General features: G+C 39.2%; 2 protein-coding genes across 2 annotated transcripts in view; one reads left to right on the top strand and one right to left on the bottom strand.

Moving 5' to 3' along the window:
• CAMKMT (calmodulin-lysine N-methyltransferase) overlaps window positions 1-3,133 on the bottom strand; it is a gene marked incomplete at both ends in the record, with an annotated part of 220,940 nt that extends 217,807 nt beyond the window's left edge. Inside the window, one exon of the mRNA XM_082306402.1 lies at window positions 3,035-3,133. Within this exon, the coding sequence (XP_082162528.1) occupies window positions 3,035-3,133 (99 nt within the window). The remainder of the gene's footprint in view (window positions 1-3,034) is intronic.
• An 864-nt stretch (window positions 3,134-3,997) lies between these two features.
• Window positions 3,998-22,089, top strand: PREPL (prolyl endopeptidase like). Its single transcript, XM_082307305.1, has 14 exons — window positions 3,998-4,394; window positions 7,122-7,316; window positions 7,842-7,908; window positions 8,580-8,786; window positions 10,774-10,897; window positions 13,207-13,423; window positions 14,005-14,190; window positions 15,652-15,855; window positions 16,597-16,772; window positions 18,233-18,449; window positions 18,646-18,795; window positions 19,770-19,896; window positions 20,980-21,062; window positions 21,988-22,089. The coding sequence occupies exons 1-14, from the start codon at window positions 4,176-4,178 to the stop codon at window positions 22,066-22,068; spliced, it is 2,253 nt and encodes a 750-aa protein (XP_082163431.1). The 5' UTR covers window positions 3,998-4,175; the 3' UTR covers window positions 22,069-22,089.
• The last annotated feature ends 1,564 nt before the right edge of the window (window positions 22,090-23,653 follow it).

The following is a 23,653-nucleotide window of genomic DNA, read 5'->3' as shown; positions in this document are numbered from 1 at the left end:
ACCTTGTGGTTTTCCCTCTCTCCAACTTGCATTTTCTTTCCTCTCTAACTTCACCTAGCAATATAGAATTCTAAGGCAATTCATTCTTCATTAACACTCAAAACATTTAAGAAAAAGCATCACTAAACTGTCTCCTGTTATAGAAAGATTCTAGTAAAATATTACCACAGATCTCAATTGCAGGCCCTCAGCATTTAATGACAATATTAGGACCATATTTAGGACTCCCTATAAAACCTAAAGATGTTTGATCTCTCTTAAAAAACCCAAACAAACAGAAAAAAAAAACATATAGAGAAAGGCAGTGGTCTGAAACTCCCTATATTTCTTCTAATTGTATATAGCCTAGTTGCACTAAAAGACAAATTCAGTAACAACTGACAGTCTACAAACCTCCACGCAGTTCTATGGCACTGACTGGAACATGATATTTTGTACAGGCAAGAAAGTTTCTAAGTAATCAGCTATGGCCTAATCTATAACTACACCGTTTGTAAATATAATCAGTAGGATTGTGCATTATTTATTTTTACAAGTAGTTTATTTACCAAATTGTTTCATTCAACTGTAAACAATTTACAAACTCAAGACTAACAAAACCATGGAAAAAGATCTGGAGCACAGGCACCCTTCACAGAGAGAGGAGCAGGAAGAGAAGAAAAACTGGTTTAAAAGTTCTACTGCTCGGGGTGGGGGGAGCAAGCCACTTCCCTGTCCTCAATTTAGCTTCTATTTTTCAATTCTGGAAGCTAAAGCACATTAGCAGGTGAGCAAGACTTCTGTGAGAAGAGCAAGCGCAAGGTAACAGGTAGGATAAACCTATATAGCTTACAGATTTCAGGAAAGTTTTCATTAAACTTTCTACAGGGAGCAAGTGTACATATAGGGATCAATGCCTATTCCTCTAACTTCCCTGCGAAAGACCACAGACTGGATAATGCCGTCAATTGCACAGACTGGTAGAGCTCAAAGCAGCCTTAGAGAATTTACTCCAGTCATTTATAAACACACACTATGTGTTAAACTTACCTTAGCTTTTTTTTTTTTTAAGCAAAAAATATTTTCCTTGATTCTGACAAGCTAAGTTTAAAAATAGTGCCAAGCTTCAAACTCAGTACATACATAAAACATTGTATTGATAAAGAACACATAGGTAATTATGCAACCCCCTGGTTCTTTATGCTAGCTTCATAGGATACCTGATAAAAGGGCTTTTTTCTTAATTAAATCAGCAAGCACACACTCAAGCATCCTTACCATAGCAAATCAATTTGTGTATGCATTGAACGAAAGCAAATTCAGTATATAAACACACCACAGAACTGATTTCATGTAAGGCATTATTATAAGCAGTATGAAAAGCATTTTTAAAAGCACTGTAAGAAACACTTTGACAGTGTTCTTTTAAAGATGGATATGAAGGAAGGTTGATACCCTCTCCCAATCCATAGATAGATCTGAGCATCACTGTAGTAAAGAGTGCAGAACTGATTTTTACTTGAGATGTACCAGTAAGATTAAATTGATCCTTGCTCATCATACCATATAAAAATCAACAGGAAAGCTACAGAACATGGAAAAACCCAGGGAATCTGCAGAGGAAAAGGTCACGGATAGATGTAGTTTGAGGAAGAAACAGAAGCCTTCTCCCCAAATACCTACATGCACCCCTCGTGCCCCTATTTGATTGTTATGAAAAGTTCCTTATGATTTTAAGAGACAGGGATATGCCAAAGGCAGTGTGTTGAAAAGAAACAACAGCTAGTATAGCTGCAGAGCGCAGCTCGTGTAGTCTGCTAAAACAGAAACCTGTAAAGACAAACCTGATATTCCTACCAATAACTGTGACATATTCCTGCTTCAGAGTATGATAAACCAGAAGTTTGTCATGTTGAACAGGACTGGCGAATTTACCGCAAACCAAAAACACACACAAAGAAAAGGTCAATGTTAACCTCCTCACACCTCCTGCTCTGTTACCCGACTGCAGCCAGGTGCCCCTCTCAACCCCGCTGCCACCACTCCGCCTTCTCGGGGAGAGCTTGCCATGGGCAGCTCCAGGCGACCATTTACACAAAACTAAACGTTTAAGTTAGGGCCGTAAACATCACGTCCGACAACAAAAACAACTGATTGAAACTGATTCAGGTTTTTAAGCCTTTACACATAGGCTCATCTGCAGAGGAATCCTTCCCAACCTTGCACTGCTCCTAAAGGGTCCCAAAAAGTATGGAAGGCTGGAGCCAACAAGCTGCTGTTCACCTGGAGCGCAGGTGTAACCGCTCGCCGCTCCTTCCTCCTCTTCCAGCCACGGCCCCGCCGCTCGCCAGCGGCGACAGACGAGCGGGGTCTCGCCCCAGCTCCCCTGACAGGCAGCTCGGAGGGGTCAAAGGGCGGGAATGGGGCAGCAGCTACGATAACCAGCTCCAGCTCCGGCGACGGACGGTGGCAAACCACAGCCTGGAAACACCAAGCTGGTGCCCGCAGGCTGCAGGGTGCCGGGGGTGCTGGCCCTCCTCCCGTTAACACTGCTTGTAAGACCACAGACTGCTTTTGGGATTATTGAAGGCACGCTTAGAAGAGCCGTGTGTGTGTGTATATATATGTATATATTTTTATTATTACTATTTTTTCCAGGAATAGGACTGCAAAACCCTTTGCAAGCCCCGGCGTACCGTTCCTCGCAATCCTCCAGTCAGGGGTGCGGGCAGCTCTTCGCAGCCCGGCTTCCCGCACGCCTCCAAGGCCGGCAGGATTCCCCGCCGCCCCCGGCACCGGCACCCCCGCCCGCGGCAGAGCCCGGCCCCTCGGGCGCTGCGAGCTACCGGCCACACGGACCCGCCACCGCCCGCCGCCCCCGGGGGCGCGGCAGCCCAGCGCGGAGGGGCGGCAGGGGACACGAACCGCCCCGGCCCGAGGCGCCGCCGCCTCAGGGGCCGGGAGCGCCGTTCGGCGGGGACGCGCTCCCCTCAGGCTGCGCCGCCGGCCCGCCCCGCCATCCCGGCAGCCCCTCCCGCCCGCGGGCTCCCCCTACCTGTCCGAGCAGCCTCCAGCGGGCTCTCGCCGCTCCCGCACCGCTCGCCTCGCACCTGCCCGCGGCGGGGCGGCGCGGAGAGCCGGCGGCCTCGGCCATGCGGCGGCGGGGAGCGCGCAGACACCCCTCCCTGCGCGGGGAGCGCTGCCCTGGCCGGCGGGGACTTGCCGCCGAGCCTCCAGCTTGACGGGGAGGAAGTGGGAGGCCATCTTTGTTAAGGGCAGCGGTGAGGAGCCAGGCTGCCGACGAGGCGCACGCTGCCGCCGCGCTACGCCCGGCTCTTCAGGCGCACGGGAGGGTCGCCTGTGGCCTCCGCGGCCGGCGGCGAAACGGGAGCGACTTGAGGAAACCGTGCCCGCCCGCCGCGGCTCCGCGACCCCGCGCTGACATCAGCGGTGCTCGCCCGCCGCGGCTGCCTGAAGCGCCCTGCCGCCATCTTGGCTACGGGCAGTCCCGCGGGGGAGCCGGGCGCTGCTCGTGCTCGCCTGCCATCTTATCCCGGGCAGCCCCGCCGGAGGGAGAGCGGGTCCAGCCCCGTCTGCGACGGCGAGTCCTTGCCGCGGCGGTGAGGGGCAGGGCTGGCGGGGAGCGGGGCCGGGCCGGCGTCTCGGGCCCTCGCCCGGGCGGGACGGGGGAACGGGGCCGCGGGCGGTGAAACACGCGGGACCTTTCCCCCCGCAGAGCTGCAACCCTGTCAGTTTTCCTGCGAGGGCGAGTTCAGCTCTTGCTGTCAAGTTACCTTCTGGAGATAAAGTGATTTTATTGTTATATGATACTTATAAAGGGGGGAAAAACTTTCCAAAACCTTCCCGGTTTTTGGTCCTTCAACATTTAAACGCGCACAGTTGCACCTTCCTTTCTCTTCATTGATAGTTTCACTGGGGTTAAACTTTCAACCGCCGGGAACCACATTTTGCAGTGATGTAGCAGGTTAATATGCAAACTAAGCTGTGTGTGCTAGGTGTTAAGAAACAGCTTAAGTTTTTCTGTTCCTTCTCATCTGATTTGCCTAATGAAACCATCTCATTCCTCTGAAAGAGAGGAAGTTTTACCTTCAGTTTATGTTATGTATATTTCATACACACAGTGTAAATGATCAGCAGTTCGGGGTTTTCAGAAATTTCAGGTTGACTGTCAAGACATGAAGGTTAGGACACCAAGTGTTGGACTGCGAAATCTTCTCCAAGGGCTGAGCTTCGGTGTCAGATGCTACTCTAAGCATAACCATCTTCAAACAATGTGTCTTTATAGTAAAATAAAACAAAAAAAAAGCCACGTCCTAGACTGTTCAGCAAGTACATGCACACACAGGACTGTGCCACCTGGAAGCATCCTGCTGTGGAGATTCTTTTCCTGCAAGGTATGCCATTTAAGTATAGACTTAACGTCAGCAACCACCTTGGCACATCTGTTAAGGAAGCCAGCCATATTTTTCAGATGTCAAGGAAACACATTTTTCCTAAAGGGCTTGAAGCAGGGGGACAAATACTAGGATTTCAGTTATGTTCAAAGACATATACCATTGTTCAACTTTACTATACTGTTCTGATGTAAAGCTGTGTTTTGGTTGATTTTCCTGCTGTAGCAATCTTTAAAAATTGGTATCTTACAAAAAGATTCAGATAAAGTGTCAGGAGAAAACTGCAGGGATAGAGCAGCTAGTGTAGAGGCAAAGTGTCCAAACTAATGACAGCAGGCTTAACCACTGTGAGCTGGCTCAACAAAACTTGACCTTTTCTGTGCTGACCAGTAAGTCACGGTTTGCACCATATTAAATACTAAAATATTCTATTGACTTTTCATAATTGTATTCACATGTGATAAACTAGACTTTAAAAGGTACTTGGATGTATTTCTGTAAGTAAATATTGTGTAAATCAGTGGCAATGTATCATGCACAGAATCAGAAAATGGTCTGAAATAATTTCAGGTCTTCTGTTCCTGTGTGTCTAATACAGAGTTTGCTAAAGGTATCATAAAAGCTTACTGCAGTGTGACAGCCTGTAAACCGATTTATGTGCATAATGTATAAATGCTGGTAATGCTCTTTAAAAAGATTGGTGTTTTGGTTTATTTTATCTTAAATGTGTTTTCAGATGGATGTGTGGTTGTTCTAAAATTGTTTCAAGTTGACAGTGTTTCTTCAAAGGTGACCCAAAGATCATCTTGTTGTAACCCACTTATTTCTAACTATAATGTAAACAGCTCCAAAGTTTGTGTCTGAAGTGTAAACAAATGTTTCAAGGACAACATAGGAAGTCATGATGGATGAGAACATGTGGTTCTGTTTATTTGTTGGCAGTTCACTAACACAGTTAGAAAAGCTGGTCTATGACACTGGTTCCAGGATACAAACAAGTGGTTTTCACCTGAAAGGAAGTTGTGCCTGTTTGCTTTGGAGCAAATGTTTGCAAACTGATTGTCACTGACATCCTCTGCTGTCCTCCGCTATCTAAAATCTTTCTAGATGCTCTTCTAGGTGACTTGTTTTTCCCTAGGCAGGGAGGTGTACAGTAACTCTAATGTATACCTACACTGTGGCCACCAGCTCTATATAATATTTCCAAATAAATACAATGAGAACTGTTGAAAACAAAAGGAGGGGAATCATCAAAAGATTCATAAAGTGTGGAAGTGGCCAAAATAAGTTGTGGATCAAAAATTTTACATAGGTACAAGGGTAGATGATACATGTACATGAAAGAGACCTTTTAAATATCCAGAAGCCATATTCAGCTCAGGAAATTCCTGAATTGAAATTGTTGAAGGCTGGGGGAATACTTGCCAGGGAATATCAGTTGTGCTTGTCCCATTCTTATGCTTCCCTAAGTATCCATTTGTGGCCCCTGGGGTTTTTGTTTGCTTGCTTCTGGTTTGGGGAATGGTGTTTTCTTACAGCAATTTTTCCAGTGACAGTGGTGCAGTTAACACATCCTGCAATTTCTTTACCTTGACCAATTACACAGTTGCTCCAGAGCTTTTTTAAAAGGGCTTCCTTTGACTTGTGCTTCTGATTTGATATACTAGGCTAGAGGGACTGTTGATCTGAACCAGTAATGAACACCAGTATGCTGTCATGAATTATGTGGTTTACATTCATAGGGAGTTTGGTAACTGGAGCAGATAGTTTCTCCTCCTTTCAAAGTCTACTCATAACATTCACATTTTAGATCACGTACATTTTTGGAGACAAACCAGGAACAAACCATCAGTTCTTGATGTAAAATGAGGATGGGGTAAAAAGCATATGCTGTTTTTTAAGTTTAGACACATTCGCATAATATACTGAATGTTATAAAATGCTACTTTGTGTGATCTGTGGAGTGTTACGTACTGTAATATATGTTAAGCTTATTATTCGATCAAACAAGATTTTACAGTAAGCAAAAAGAAGTAGCACTGTGCTAGCAATTTCAACACATTTTTAACATTTTTACAAGAGAAGACAGCTTTGTTGGCAATAAGGTAGCACTAGCCTGCTCGTGGATCGTGGAAAACCAGATTGTTAAGCTTGTTCCTGATAAAATTATTGCAGAACCCATATCAGTTCACTGCTTCACTTGATTCTGTGCCTTATGAACATTTATACTAACACTTCTGAGGACGTGGAGCAAGAACCTGAACAAGCTGCTAGGACTCCTAGGTACAGGGACAGAGGTGTGGGTGGCATTGCTGTCTAGGAAAAGAAGTAAGAAATGATACTCTTAAGACAGGAAAATTATGCAAAAACACCTCTGAAGAAGGAAAAATAACAGAATTCCATAAAAATTAACTAAAAACTAGTTCTAGAACAAGAACAAACATATTTACATATAATCAATTAAAAACATACATTAGTAGTACCCTAAATTTTGAAGAGAAGACCTCAATAAATGTGTCAAGTAAAGCACATTTGACAATGCCTCCCTAAAAGACCAGGAAGAATTGAAAAGAAAAACTTATTCCAACTGTGGTTTTTCTTTTTAATGGCATTAACTATTGCAATAATGTAAAGTTGGTTTTGGAAATATCATTATTGCCTGAATATATTCATGTTTGAGTACAGAGCGCTGGCTTGTAGCCATTGTTGTCTTCACTTACTTGACAGGAAGGAACAAAAATCCCTTCCAAAAGGAAGGAAAATACATCCGTAATAACATCAGAGCTTTTGTACAAGAATCTTCTGAAATCAGAGCGGGAAAACTGGAATGACATTTCAGCAAGATACAAAGCTATGACAAAAAGAATCAAGGAAAATTTAGAAGAATTGCACAAGTATACATTCAATTCAGGAAGCCCAAGGGTAAGTGGCAAAAAATACAAACATTTCTCATAATTGAGTACAAATAAAAGGCAGCAAAGCCATTCGTGCTGTAAAAATGCTGTTTTACTGACTATTTTCTGGTGACAAGTTTGAATTTTGAATATTTTAATAATTGTGGATAGTAACAGCATGTGTTTAGAACAGCTTATACCTGTTATCATAGTGTATTTATGTTAATTTCTGCATAGACAAAAGCAAGTAAAGATACAATAGTCATCTGACTTCGATAAAGAATACAAGACGTTGTAAGTTACAAGAGCAATTGTGGGTGATCTGAGCCTTTTGTTAAATTTACAGCAAGTATAGGTAGCTTAAGCACCATAACTTTGAAAGAACCTTTCTGATGCGTGCAATTCCTTCTTTAGTATCAAATGTACGTGCTATATTCTGTCATTTGTGTATGTTACAATTGTGTTGTACAGAACAATGATTGAATATAGGGAGTCTAAGGAAATAGTCTGACTATATGTTGGACTTGAAACATGTTTATTTTGTATTGAACAGATCAGGTTTGGAGAGAATGTGTACTTTGAAGAGAATGGCTGCATATTTCTTTCAAAAGCAGACGATGGTAAGGGATTTCTCTTCCTAACATGGTACGATTGTTAAAAATGTTGTGCATGTATCACTTTGTACTTTTCTTACATTAAAGCTTAATTGCTCTGTTTCTTAAAGAAACTAAACTAAAAAAAAAACTTTTATAAAATTCTTTAATGATTAATTAATAATTCTGGAATCCTGAATCTGAAAAGGTGAGGTGAAGAGAGTCAGGGAATAGTATATATATTGATACTAAGGCAAGTTTCTGGAGAGGAAAGAGAAAAGTCACTTCTTTTCAGAGCCCTAACTTAACAGTTTCAAAAATGACAAGCACATTCATGCTTTTTTATTTCTGAGGAGGTGGAAAAAAAATGTACTAATTGTATTTGGTAAAAGCAACTGTGCTTTAGGTATCTGAACTTTAAAATTTAATACATTTATTAGAAGCCAAGATCTACATTTTTAAAATATTTTTAATAATAACTACAAGACTTTTTTTTTTCCTAGAACTGTGACTTTTTGTTTATTTTAACAAAGTGCATTTGCAAATATCTTGCAAGACAAATATTTGGTGTTAATAAATTCCAGTAGTATGCTTGTGAATATTGCAGGCAGACTTGGTAAATACAGGTATTAACAAACACTATTCATTTTGACAGTGCCTTAATCACAGGATTTTTTTGCTGTCTTTTTTTTATGTAGTAGATGAAGAAAATGTTGACATTTTATTCAGTACAGAAGATCTTGGCTTTTCTGATGCCTTTATTCAACGGATCAGAATTTCACCAGATCAGAGATACATCGCTATCAGCTTAAAAAGTAAAAATTCTGAAGAGGCAACCTGCGTTATTATGAAACTTGGTCATTTTCCTGTCATGGAAAAAGTAATTCCAAATGTCTTTAGTTTTGGTAAGTTGTTTATAAATATCCTGTGGATCACACCAGCTTTCAACACAGCATTTTAGACATTTTTAGATTTAATCCTCATAGCTGTTGAATTATTTCGTATTTAAGATTTCTTCCACACTGCACAATTACAAGTTATCTGATGTAGATGAAAGTGGCTGCTTTCATGATACAAGTTTTCCTTCATTGTAAAAGCAAGCATTTATACATGTTTGAACAGTCATGCATATCATTATTTTTATGTAATTCAATAAGCTTCTTTAAAAATTTACTGACATAACTGTTTGCAATATAAAGATCTTTTTGAGAAATGTTCTAGTTACTAAACCCTTACAGCTACTACTGAAGCCACTGATAGCTGAAGGCACTTAGCTTCACTGAAAAGTGTGGAAGTGCTACCTACTATTAAGTATTGGCCGGAATTTCAACTGGACTCTAGGATATGGGTCACAATTCAGAGCCCAAAGAAGTCAGTCAGGTCTTGGGTCAGTTCTTTCAGAATAGATTACAGAGCTTTACATTGCAGAGGTAAACTGAAGTGAATGGGAAATCTTTATTTTTTTATAGTATTGTAAAGAATACAGCAAAAAGAGTGTAATAGTGTGTATACAATGATGTTCCACATCTTGTATTTTGGATTATATTGTTAGATGCCATCAAGTACATATCGTGCAGTAAGCAATTTACCTGGGCAGGGCAAGAATTTAAAACTCTAGGTAAAACTTCCTAGTTACAAAAATGAACAGTAGCAAGAATCTAACGTTGTGTTTGCGCAATTGAAGTTTATAATGCCTGCTGAAAACCAGGCCTGAAAATTTGCCAGTGACATTTTTCACTGTACTTGATGTGAACATGTATCTAGGTTTGTCTGGAAGAATGAGTACATTTAAGAATCCAACTCCCTGTTGCCTACATAGGTGTGACAGATTATGGCAGATAATAAGAGTACAAAAAAATTACTGTCAGAATGGTAGAGATTACACCCATTTTGTAAACTTACTCAGATGTAAGTGGGGTACAGAGGTATCATGAAGTACAGAGGTACCTCAATCATGAGCAAGAGAATAAGGTCTTATGATCACTTGCAAAGTACATGCTTGTATTGCATGATACACAATAGCAGGCAGAGAAATGAAAGTTCTTGAAAATTTACATCTGTGGTTTTTCAAATGCTAGGCTATAGAAGAATTTGGATGTCCCTTCTAAAGGCTCATCTTCATAGTGAACCCTCAGCTGCCTGTGCACCTTGGAGCCACATTGGTGTTCAGATAGCAAATTGTTTGCATTACTTCAGTGTGGTACTTCCTCAGGTTTTGTACTGAAAATTAGTATTTATTCATAAGACAGCATACAATAACTTTTTAAAGCATATGTACTAAACATCATTCTGGTGGCTGTAGGAGCAGCAGTAATTTGGCTGGATCAGTCAGATTACTAAACTTCAGAATAGCAAGGTTCCTATGTTTATACGTTTTTAATGTTGATGAATATATGTACAAGCATAGAAAACTGGAGAATTTTTATCTCAGCAGTACCCATGGGGCACATGCATCATCTGTTTTCTCTAAATGGTTTGCATGTGGTCACATGCAGTGGTGCAGAGCACATACCCTCTTTATTGTCTTGCTGACTCCATGTAAACCTCTGTTGGTTCTCTGCTCAGTTTTAAACGGCCACACATCATCTATTTTCCTGTTACCTCCAGAACCCCCACAGGGTCAAGAGCTTCCTCTTCTTGGGCCCTGGAACATTGTCCTCTGCCTTTTTTTTTTTTTTTTCCCCAAAGATATTACGAGATTCTTGTTCTGTGGGATTCAGAGAAAACATGGAAAAATCTTTTTGTGGCTTACCCCAGCCTCTGGGATGTTGAAGTGCTGTCCTCAGTTCCATGTCAGCTGCAACCATTGGGTCCAGTGTTCATGAAGCTCCATTTTCTCTCAGTAATAGTATATACTGTTCCAAATTTGATATGCATTTGTCTTTTTTCCAGAATGGGCTACAAATGATGTTCTGTATTACACAAGTCAGAAGAACCTTAAATGCCAGAATGTGTTTATGACCACTTTCACTAATCAGAAACATACTAAGTTAGTTTATACAGAACAAGATGCAAGGTAATACTTACCGAAACTTAACAAGTCCTTTACATATGCTAGAGTATTTTATATGTAAAATAGAACTGGTTTGGAAAAAAAATTCTTCCATATCATATTCCAAATGCTAAAAGACATTTTTAAGTTGTGTTTTGCTGTCAGTAGTGCCTTATGCAGTCTGAGAATGCGCTCTGTTCTCCTCTTGATATGTGATCAACAGAGATTTAACTTTCCTCTCTTACCTCACGAGTTCAGCTGAGTTTATAAATGTCAAGGTCAGTCTTAGGTCAGGGTGTCCTTTAATGAATGTGTGGCAGTTTCATAGGGGGTAAATCAGACTGTGGATTTCATTTTGTTTTCTTTGCTATTGATGTCTGATACATCTTTTAAAAAACATAGACATTCAGGCTAATCCTTGCTCTGGGTAACGGATGAGCAAAATCATTACAGCATTCCCAGAGATAGAACTGTTGTTGACTGAATACCCTCTCAATAACCTTTCTTTAAGCAGTGGTTTAGGAAGACAAGAAGGCTCTTGCTAAATTGAGCGCAGAACTAGTTTTTCAGCCACATAGCATGTGGTAGATTTATACAGCATTCCATAAATGTTTGTGATTCTTAATTCGAGTTACATATTCAGTAAAGAAATTTCAGTTATACTTACATCTAAAAAAAAAAAAAAATCTGCAACTGAGATGAAGTAAATAAGATCCTTTTGTTCCAGCTGCATTTGATGCATACTTTTGGAAAATCAAATTGCACTGACCTGACAGTTCCCCACAGGGAAACTGTTGGCATAATTCTGAAGGTCATAGTCATTACAGTAAATCTACTAGAAACTTACTCTAAAGGTTCATGTGCTATTGCAGCTCATAACTGAACTCAGTTGTTCATCGGAGATGGCAAGACATTCTTTTGTATTGCCATTGAGCAGTTCTATTCTACATCTCACCAGCTCTTTTAGGTGCAGAAAAATATTTTTCTTTTTTTAGAAGCTGAAAATTTCTTGACTTCCTTAAAAAAAAAAAAGCTACAAAGACAAAAAAAATGTAATATCAAGGTCAGAGTCCTCGGGGAGAAGTTAACCTGCATTTCAGCTTGACTCTCTTAGAGGTAAGGTCAGCAGAGCTGAACTGTTGGAATCTCTGCTGAATGTAGTGCTGTGTTCTTGCCAAATTTGTGTGTATTGGAGAGGCAGGAGGCTGATTCCTTGCAGACTTTAAATCCCCCGCTGTGCCTGTCCTCCTAAAGATGTCAAGAGGGTGCAATTAGAAAAAACAATAGTACCAAAAAATTTGGACTTCCTCCACCTGGAAATAATTAAAGGCACTGAAAATGCTATCTAAATCATCCTTTCCTTCACCAGTCAAATATTTTGAAGTCTAGAGGGATCATAATTGCAGTCATGTATCTGATCTGTGTAATGCAGATTACGGTGCTCAACCCTGCAAGTTCTTGATGAAATCTTCTGCATCTTCGTGTTGGACAGTTTTGCTTTTAGAGACATCCAGTCTTAAAGATTCAAAATGGCAAAGAAATTGCTATGTCCCAAGATGTGACATTCCAGTTAATTAGGGTGACTTACAGAAATTTGAATCTGTATTTCAGCCTGAACTTGTCTAATGTTAGCATCCAGCCACTGGTTATCATGCTGTTTTCTGTTTCTAGATTTTAGAAGTATTTAAAACCAGTAAATAGTTCCTAGTTTCTTAGATAGTTCCAAGACCAGTTCCTAGTTTTCAGCTTTATCACTGCAACACTGTCTGTCTTGTCTCATATAGGCCTCTGTACTTAAAAAAAAAAAGTCTTTTTTGTCTTACTTGCTTCAGACAAAGTTAGGTCAGTAATACTAAGGTTTTTTATCAGTTTATCTTTATAATAGCTCCTACTTTTCTTTTGTTATTGCTGTTCCCACATGATGGCCTTTATTAATTTCGCTTTCATTATCCATTACTACTTTTTTTTTTTTAAATAGGGTTATGAACTCAATAAAAAGGTCTATGTTTTGCCTGAATTTTAAATCCTATATACTTCAATGAGCTTCCAGTCTTATCTCAGTGATGCAAAAACCTGGGTTCAATTGGGCAACAGCTGAACTGCTTTCCTTGTAGATTTCAGGTTCCGCACACACAAAATTGTGGGTTTTTGAATCCCAGGATAAATGCAGCAGGAGTGGCTTTGGGAACCAAGTAGTCTGGAATTTCTCCAGCCTACTTACAGGCATGCTGTTTCTTACCTTGCAGATGGAAGCCCATGATTCTGAAACAACCAATGTATTTTTAAAATACTAATCAACTTTAACTTTTTTTTTTTTTAATTATTCCTTACAGATTCTTTGTGGACATATATTGCACAAAAGACAGGCGTTTTCTCACTATCAACAGCAACAGCAAGACAACCTCGGAAGTTTGGCTGGTTGACTGTAGACATCCTTTTAAGTTACCTGCTCTTGTACAAGCACGAACAAAAGGGGTCATTTACCACATTGAGCACAGAAATGATGAGTTATATATTCTTACTACATATGGAGAACCTGCAGAATATAAGGTAATTTTAACTGATAGTAAGATTCATAGGATTCATTCAGATACCTGTTGCAGATCATATAGAAATAGTAAGGCTGACTTTTAACTCTGTGCTTCACAGTTTACTGAAATAATTGAAGAGAATTACACACAGCTGCATGGATTGACAGACTGATAGTAGTACATGGAGTCTTGCCTGTAGCATGCCAATTCGAGTCTAACTCCTTTGGTAGCATCAAGAAATGAGTATGCTTTAACAGTCATTTCCCCTATATTAAAATTTAAGTTAGTGATCTCAGTCTATGTAACCAAACCACCTACAGTTCTGCTGGCCACACTGAAAGCACTTATTGCATGAAAGTCTTCTATAGATTGATCTATGAGAATTGAACTTACTTTTCCAAATGTTACTGAATTGTTCTTCCATTTTGCCCAAGTAAAGGGAGGTTAAAAACCTCAGGTTTTAGTCAGGCAAAACGCCCCAATACAAACCAATAATTTTTTGCAATAAAAATGTTGCATGAGCTCACCTGTATGTCTGTACAGCTCTCTTGTAACTCTTACTACATCTTAGTAATGCAGGGTTGGTTTTTGTTTTTATAGTTGATGAAGGCACCAGTAGCTTCCAGCAGCATGGAGAACTGGCAGTTAGTTTATGCACCAGAGGAGAAAACCAAGCTAGTAGACTTGGAGCTGTTCAGTGATCACTGTGTTATGTTCCTGAAGAATGCTGGCCATCTTTACTTAAGTGTGATTTCTTTTGTTTCACATTCAGTTCAGTCAATAAAGGTATGTTTTAGCTTGGCTTAAGCACCATAATATTTTTCCAGCACTATTTCATTTTTTTTTAACATAACATAATGAAAGCAAAGATAAAGTCCAAGAGTAGAAGTGGTTTGGAAACTATAATACTGCCAAGTTTGTCATTATGACTAATTGTATTACCTGTGGCTGTTCTTCAGGATTTCATGTAGTGGCTTATTGTAGCACTTACTTAGAAAGTTAGAGAGCAGCTATCCTATGAGTCTGTTCTTTCTTCGACTTACTGCTGTCAAGCTCTTTACAATACAGCTGATTTCTAATGTAAAACAGGACTTGATTCCCTAAACACTCTACTTAGTTTTACTGGGCCTATTTTTGGTTACACTCATCAGTGTAAGCAAGGAAATAAGCCTGGCCCTCCCACAGCAGAAAGATTAGAACATTCAGAAGACAAATATGGACACCGTCCCATAATGAATGGGAAGAGTTGATATTGCAGTACAATTTGTGCAAAGTATTTCTTCCCTTCTCTAGTTGTTGCTAAATACTTGTGAATTAAAAACAGTGACTCGATTCAAAACCATGATTTCTGGAGACCATTCAGACAAGTTAATTGATTTGTTTGCCTGAAAAATACAATCTGAACTACTCGCAAGTTTATTGCGACAAGCTACCAATGCTGCATTCTATAAGACTGCTACAGAAAAAGGTTTTCAACAAAGTACGCTGTATGGTCTCTGAAACCTTCATTTTTGAAAACGGTCATAGTTTATTCATTCAGAAAGGGCCTGCAGTTACTCTGGAGAACTTGGACTTTTGCTGCCATTTCAGAAGTCTCTAGCAACCTAACCCAAGTAAGCAGTGGCCTGGCAGAGGGTTTGACTATGTCCCTGCTGCTCTCAAAGAATGAATCTTGATTTCTTTTATTCTTAGCAGAGTTAAAAATCTTAAATATAATAGCAGTAAGTGTCTGAGGGTGAATGTGCCAGGAAAAGGTTTTGTTCTTCACAATGGCTGGCACTAGGAACAAAGTTAAGAGGCAGGGGTTTTCAGTGGCTTAGCATTACTGAGCTAACTCACAGCAAAAGCATAACTGACATGGACTTGGCTGTATAACATGTTGAAGTAGGACTGGAAATCGGAGGGGAAATAGGATCTAAAAAAATAAAAACAATGCAGAATAATTTCAAAGAATGTTTTAGTTTTTAAAAAAAACCTGCACTAATGCCCATTTTAAACTGAATTTATATTTATTTTTCTTTTATTTCATTGTTGGACTTGATCCAGTGGCCTTAGGGAGAAAGTTTGCCAAAAAGTCCTTCACTTTTTGACTGTTTCATTACTGAATTTTAAAAAAATACAGATGGTGCTACATACAAACTGAAGATAATTAGCTTGATATTCAAAATCTTTTTCTCTGAAGGACATACTAGGCAAAATTTACAGAAGCAGTGTACGGATCTCACTTGAAATGCTGTGTTTTTTCAGCTACCTATGTGGGCCTGTGAATTTGAATTGGAATCTCATCCTGAACATACCACCAGCACTTGCTATTTTCAGCTCACCTCCCCAGTACACCCCCCTAAGCGTTTTGCATATTCATTTAAAGAAAATAATCTCATTGAACAAGCTGTGCAAGAGGTACCAATTATTACGAATTGTCACACTACACGTTTACTAGCTAAAAGCAAGGTAAGATTTTTCAGTCCTTTTCCCATTCCCTTTATTCTTCCCTTCTTCCCCACCCATTTAAAGAAAATGCATTTGGCAGGGAATAGAGATTAAAAAATATAAAGAGCAGTTGGTGCTATAGTTACTAAACAGTGGGTGTTTTCTTCAGTGCTATAGAGAAGAACAAGAGTCGTGATAACATTTTTTGTCATTAACCTGGCTATGCTAGAGGAGATAACAATACACAATGAGTCAAGAATCTTAGTATAGTATAACTTAGAATTGCTAGTTGATGTATGGTATCATACTCTCCATGATAAATGAAAAAAGATGCCAGCTGTTGAAAAGAACACCCCACAACCAGCTGCACAGTATAGATCCAGAAAGGAAAGTTTTAACAGCCTGAGTTTAAAAAATTGGAGATGTTAATAAAGAGTTTGTGCTGCAGTAAGTGGTAAATTGTTTTGTTAATAATAGATATTCTTGTTGTTAAAGGAGGAAGGAAGACTTGGGTGCTTTGGTAGTTTAAAAACTCCTCAGGTGTTGCACTTAAATGAATTTTATACCCTGCATCCGTAAGCCTACACAGCAGAGGTTCAGTCTCTCGCTTTATTTTTCAAGAGTGCTTTGTACATTCTAAGTGAAAAAAAATTACTGTAATCAAAAAAACACATTTTAAAATAAATAATTGAAGTTTTCATTGCCATGTGTCATTGAGATTTCTGAAATGTCCTTTATTGTAAAATACTCCTTCATTTCCAGGATGAAACTTTGGTGCCAATTACAGTTTTTCATAATATGAATTCTAAAGAGCTACACAGGAAACCACTTCTGGTTCATGTATATGGAGCTTATGGCATAGATTTGAACATGAGCTTTAAAGAAGAGAAGCTGATGTTAATTGAAGAGGGTTGGATATTAGCATATTGCCATGTTAGGTAAGTCAAGTATAAAATGGAATTAAGATTTTAATCTGTGGGATATACAGATATTTCTTGATATGCAACTGAAGAGGTACAGAAATAATTTTTTCATGTAGCTGTACCTAATTCTTCATGCTTCTCACTTCCATCTTGGTTTAGATCTTTTTTTAAAGTATTTTTTAATAAAAAATGAATTTACCTCACGAAAAAAAATTACATGTCCAAGACCACATACTGCATTTATGTTTCTTAAATCAACAGGATGGTTGTATGTAACTTTTAATCTCTTAAAGTCTCATTACTACTTGTCTCATCTTTGCTCAAGAAAAAATTTGATAACATGTTCAAATTGCAATGACATGCTACCTCCCTTTCCGAGGGCATTGTGTATTAATGTTCAGTCTGCGTCTTCTGAAAGCCATTTGCCTTCTACAGCAACAAATAAGGACATAACGCATAGCTCTTTTCTTTTATTGGCTAAATCCTCTGTCTCCAGTTTAGCTACAAATCTACTAGTTTTATAAAACCACTATGTACAACAGGCTTCACAGTTTCATTGAGATAATAATTCAGTAGGTAAAGAAGATAACAAAAGAATCACTTTAGGGAGTGGAAGGAAGGGGGAGAATGAGCAAGTGTTTGAAATACCAGTTCTAGAACAAATTCAGCATACAAATACATTCAGTCTGCTATATTCAGTGGCAAGCATTGTGCTGTTCTTCCTCCCACCCCTCTAAGTATCTTAAGATGCATGTCAGGCCTAGACGAAGATGGATTCTTCATCCAAAGATGAAGAATTTTGGCAGACTGATCAGTTAATTCATTTTAAACTTGAAACCTGAATAAGGAGACTTCAGGTGGCTTAGAACCAAAATTCTGGTTGCGTAGAAAGGAATATAAATAAATTTTAAAATTCTGTATTACAAAATTTAACATTTCAAGTAGTATTTGAAATTCACAAATGAGGAAAAAAAAAAAACAACTGCTTTCTAACAGTCTCAGAATTTAAGCTATGCAGAAGAAAAATCCCAAGAGTCTCAGTGTGGAGCTGAGAAATACTATTTTACTGGTTTTAATAAATACTAGTATTTGTGGTATAAGTATTGAAAGTGTTTTAGGTATCTTAATAGTTTTTTGTTTAAAAAGGTAATATTAGTGTCTGATTTTGTATTGCCTGCAACGATGGTGTCACTTCCTAAAGTGGTGCTTTTCCTGTGAGTTCCAGGACACAAGCACACAAGGGCACGGAGTGCCCTTATGCAGTTAGGATTTTCATCAGTCATCATGCATGGATTTGTTTGCATGTTGTGTATTTTAGCCATAAAGGCGGGTGAAGACAAGAATAGAGAAGAGTTAACTGGGAAGGCAAACTATGGTTTTGCAATTCTGTGGCTGCTGCTGTCCTTTCATTATCTGACGCTTTGCCGTGTGATGTTTTCCAAAGAGACTCCAACTTGAATTGCTTTAAATTTCAGGGGTGGAGGAGAGCTAGGCCTTAGCTGGCACAAAGATGGATGTCAGCATAATAAACTCAAAGGTCTCCATGACCTTAAGGCTTGCATCATGCTGCTGCACGAACTAGGATTTTCTCAGCCAAAATACACAGCACTAGCAGCTGCCAGTGCTGGAGGAGTTCTTGCAGGAGCCCTGTGCAACACTGATCCAGAACTTATCAGAGCCATGGTTTTACAGGTGAGGTGCTGCAGACCTTTTATGGATTATGACGTTAAACTGTATTTTCTGTTTCATTCTACCAGTTTCAGAATTGGAAACGTTCCAATTCAGAATTCACTTTTCTCATTTGTTTGAGAAAACCTTGACCTAGGCATTTGAGGTCCTGTGTCCTATTTGCCAACCTTTTTTTTTTTTTTTTACAACAACTTCTAAGGCTCCTTTCGTAGATGTTCTAAATACAATGATGAAGACTTATCTCCCACTGACAATTGAAGAACAGGAAGAATGGGGAAATCCATTAGCAGATGAAAAATGTATGCAGTATATCAGAAGCTATTGTCCATACGAGAATATTAAGACACAGGTAAAACTATGCTTTCTGTGTGGAATACTGCAGCAATAAAGTGTAGCAGTTTATAAGAAATCAAAAAGCAAATAACTGGAATTTAAAAAAAAAAAAGTCTATTTTACCTTTTCTGTGCCTTAAATCCCAGTATTTTAGAATTGTCTTAGCTGCTGCTTTGTGTTAAAATGAATCATCAATACAAATATAAACTATTTCAGTAATAATCTTAGCAATATTTGGAGTCGTAAGTGACTACTGAAATTAACCAAACACTTTCTCCTAAATAATCAATAGATTTCAAGAACTGTTTTTGTTGTAAGACTGCCAGGAAGTAATAGATTATTCTATCGTATAACAAACCTCAACATGTAAAATACTTTCTCCTTTTGTGGGGGGTTTCTGTTGTTCTGCTGGGTTTTGCAGAGTTTGTCCCAGGAGGAAGGAGGCATTTTCCACTGATTAAATACCATTTCATAGACAATCAAGGAAATGGAAAAGGAGCTATAGCTTTGACATTGTCATCTCAGAGGAAATCTTTGTTTACTTGAAGTAATGTGTTAGCTGTGTGGCATAGCTTCATTAAGTAAAATCTTACTATGTAAAAACAACTACTTCTTATGTGTAGAAAGATTGCAAAAGTAAACCTCAACTACTGTTCTAAGGTGAACCGTTCCATGATTATTACTCCCCTTTTTTTTGTAATTGTCAGCAAGCAGACATGTATCAGACCTTTACCAGTGGGGAGAGGATGTTTTTGGTTACCGTTTGCAAGTAGGTTATCCCCTAATATGAAGTAATTTTTCACACCAAAATACTTCTTGCAGCTAGAGTGATAAAAGTGTTTTTTTAAGAGCGGGTAATTATGTAATAGATGTGTTTTTAGATAAACAATAACAAGTAGTACAGTAAGATAAGTAGAGAAGAATTTGTTACTCACTTTATGAGAAAAATCAGTTGTCAAGTATTTAACTGGTTTTGTTTTTTAATCTTAGTGTTATCCTTCAGTTTTTATCACGGCATATGAAAATGATCAACGAATACCACTAACAGGAGTTTTACGATATGTTCAGAAACTTAGGAAGGCTGCACTAGATCATGCCAGCAGAACAAGTAACAAAGGTAAGAATATTACAGCTACGTGGAGTTAACTAAACCAGAATATTAGTAGTCATGTAATTAAACATCATAGAGATTGACTCCTCCTTAAATGCATTCATTTGTACAATATGATCCAGTACCTAAAGCTCTGAATTAATTCCCGTTATCTGCAAAGATGAGATGTGCAGTCATACTGACAAATAGATAAACCTCAGCTTCTAAGATGCACTCCCCAGAGCCTTAAAAGGGACCAGATACCTCTGTATTGTAAACCTGCCTGAAAACAGTTAAACCCATATGTGTTAAATATTAATAGTGACAAACGACAACAGGCTCAGGAAACCCTCTGAGATGAAAAAAAAATGGAAGACTGGGAGAATGAGTTGGGCTCAGTCTCTCCTAGGCCTCAACATAGCAACTGTTGGACAGGGCTAGGTGAACCAATACCATCTAGTCCAGCTACTGATACAGTCAGACTGCAGTTCTCAACAACACATAGATAAAAGTCTTACTTTTGCTGCTGTGTAAAAACCTACTTTTCCCAGTTTGCCAAAACGGCAGGTGTTAGTCCAAGTTAGAATGACAACAATGCCAAGGCGTAGACGCTTTTATACCTGAAACTTAACACTAGCTTTGGGACTGTTTCCAGCAAAAGGTATGTTCAAGCCTTACTGTTTTCTAGTACCATCTAATCGGGGGAGAGGCTTTTACCATCAGTACCAAAACAGATCTTGAATTAGCTTTTCTAGATTTCCTTATGCCCCTTCTCTGCTAGCAGCACAACTGCAATGGTTGAGAAAGCATAGCAGATGCAATTGCTGTTGCAGTCTTTGCTCAGAAAGAACAAAAGCACATCTTTCCAAGAAGACTTAGAGAGAGAACAAACACGCTACATATATAAACGTTTTTCAAATATGTAGTTAATAGAAATACAAATATTTCATCCAGCAAGCCCCTATATGTTTGTTTTATTTTTTCTTAAGGAACAACAGAAATTCTGTCAGGACAGAAGGCAGAATTATCTATCCCTAAACAACTTACATCCCCACTTACCTTTTTCCTTGTTCATTCAATGTCAAGTGATCGCTAGCTTCATTGTTCCAGGAAATTGGATCCCTAATATCATCTTAGACATCCAGGCAAATGGCAGTCATTGTGATTCATCTTGGGAGGATTCACTGAACGAGGTATGTTCCCTTTTTTGCATACATCCATAACATGTTGGAGGGAGGCGTCCCCTCAATTGATACTTCGACCTTAGTAGTTGGTGCAGTCAATAAATGTATGTTTGAAGTATTAAAAGAAAAAAAACCCCACTGCTGGAATTAAGGTTGCTCTTGCAACCTTTTATACATATTGCAAGAGCAACTGCTAGTTTTCTTATATATATAAATAACGGCAGTTTTTTAGTACATATAAAACTTTAAATATATACATGTGTATATATATCTTTATATATTTTTATATATATATTTTTAATATATATGTATGTATAAAAAAGAGCCAGTGACAGAGCCAGATTATTGAACCTCATTGTACCTTAAGCCTCAAAATAGTATTAAACTCCCACTCATGTGCCGAGAGCTTTGAATGAAAGGTTCCAAGTTGTGCAAAACATTGTTCCAGCAGGAAGAGTCTTGCACAGTAGAGTATTAAGTGCTTAAAATTGTCATGCTGGCTGTTTACTTCCATCTTCCTCATGAGTAAAACATATATAATGGGTTTGATCTTTACATTTTGAAATGCATGATCTGTGCTATCAAAGGACGCTACTACAATTAGGTTTCAACATTTTGCACTTTGTACAAGCGTGCATGCTAAAAGCAACATGCTGCCATGACCTGCCATATTGTTACTGATGTCTCAGACTATCGCAGTTGGATACAAATTTTATTACTGTTAATTTTAACAAATCCTAGCAAACATTATTTGGTCGTTGTGGCAGTTATTCCCAAAAAGAAATCTTTCGGGAAAAGCCTCTTTCTGTCTTAAGGCAAGGTATTGCTTAGCATTAGTATGGGAAAGGAAGATTAGAATAGCTGTGCAAGAAGCTGAAGGTTGATAGTAGAAAGAATTTCTTTATTTTGGAGTAAAATATTTTCATTATTTTAGGTTGCGAGACACCTTGCTTTTCTGAACAAAGAACTTGAGGAAGTATGCCATCTCCAACATCATAGGAAATCCTGCAAATAGCTAATAAACACATTGAACACCTCTGAAGAACTTCGGGTCTGATTTTTATGAACAGTGAACGCCTTCCCCAGAGGATCTCTCCTCTTGGATCCCTGCATTATGGGCATAAACAGGCAACGAATTCAAAGTGGGGTGTGGCATTAGCTTATAAACATACAAACTAAGAGCTGAATTTCTCCCCTGCCAGATAGTACAGAAGCAGCCACCTGCATTAATGAATGCGTTCAGTACAGTTCTGCTCACATAAGCAAGCAGTGCAGCCCTATACAAGTGGAGCTGAAGTGCAACAGTGGGTGCTTAAAGCCTAACGTGTGAAGACATGCACTTCGTACAGGCAGCCTTTCCAGTCTAAGACCTCTCTTCCAAGGCCACATTTTACACAAGGCAGTAAAACTCCCAAGAAGTGTTTGATTTAAATGTCTCACTGGGGTCTTCTAAAACTAATTCCCGTACATAGGTGATGACGACTGTTGCCCTTCCTAGCTACACAGCAGCAATAGTGTACTGATCATACGGTGGGATTGGACGAACTGCAAGGAAGAAACAGGCTCTCAAGAACAGGAATTTTAGCAGAACTCTTTCATCTGAGTAGATTCAAAATCTTGTAGTTACCTGAACTAGCATGGTCATCTTAAAGAGCAGGTGCCAGAGTCCCTCTGGAAGACAAGACAAATGCCCCAGAAGGAGATGCCGGAGTCTCTCCAGAGGATAAAAGAGAAAGAACGCCCCCGCTAAAGGAGCCTGATTCATAGCTTAGCTGGCCTCTCAGCAAGGCACAAAACTGCTACACATTGCTTGTTAAGACAGATGCATGGTGCACACCTAGGAACAGCAACTGGTACAAGCAGGTGGTAGAAAATACGCTATGTGGCCATAAGGTCCTCAAACCAAAACAGAGTTCTCCAGATCATCCCGTGGCCAAAACAGACTGCACCAAGTGAAATGGTTATCCTTCCTTTGTATCAACGTCAGCCACTGTAGGTGCGCCAGATGCAAATCAAAGCCCGTGATCAAGTGTGACAGCAGTAGAGTTGTTCCAGTTGCACACTCTGAACTAAAGTACAGACACCTCACCTCAACCTTAGAGTAGAAAAAGAAATGAGAATGCAAATGTATTCTAACTCAGCAGGGGCGGGAGGCGAGGGAGAATCAATTGGAAATATAGTCGTGAGTGTGGAATTAGACATATTAGCTATATTTTGTAACTCTGAGGATAATCGGAGCTGTTAGAGCTGAGAGAAGAGGTAAGCCATCACAACTCTATATATTAGTCTTGCTTGCTTTTACCTATTTTAACAAATACAGGGCCACCCTTCTAGAGTAAGTTTTACAAATCTACAGACTTCTAAAAAAGTTACTATGAACTGCCACGGGCTTTGGATTCCACAGGAGCTCTTAATGACCAGCAACTGTGAGGGGCAGCGCCCAGAAAGCAACTGTTCTCTTTCCTCACAAAAACACACACACTTAAACAGGACAGTGTTTTAGGACAGGTTTACTTTTCTTCTCCACAGATGCTAAGGGAGAGTTTATACCATACTTTTTCCTTTTCATCACCAATACAGACGCAAGACAATTCGGCATC

Source organism: Platalea leucorodia (genome assembly GCF_965183815.1).
Source record: "Platalea leucorodia genome assembly, chromosome: 3".
NCBI classification, from domain to species: Eukaryota; Metazoa; Chordata; class Aves; order Pelecaniformes; family Threskiornithidae; genus Platalea; species Platalea leucorodia.
Note: the sequence above shows the minus strand (reverse complement) of the source record. Positions and strands in the feature narration are given on the sequence as shown.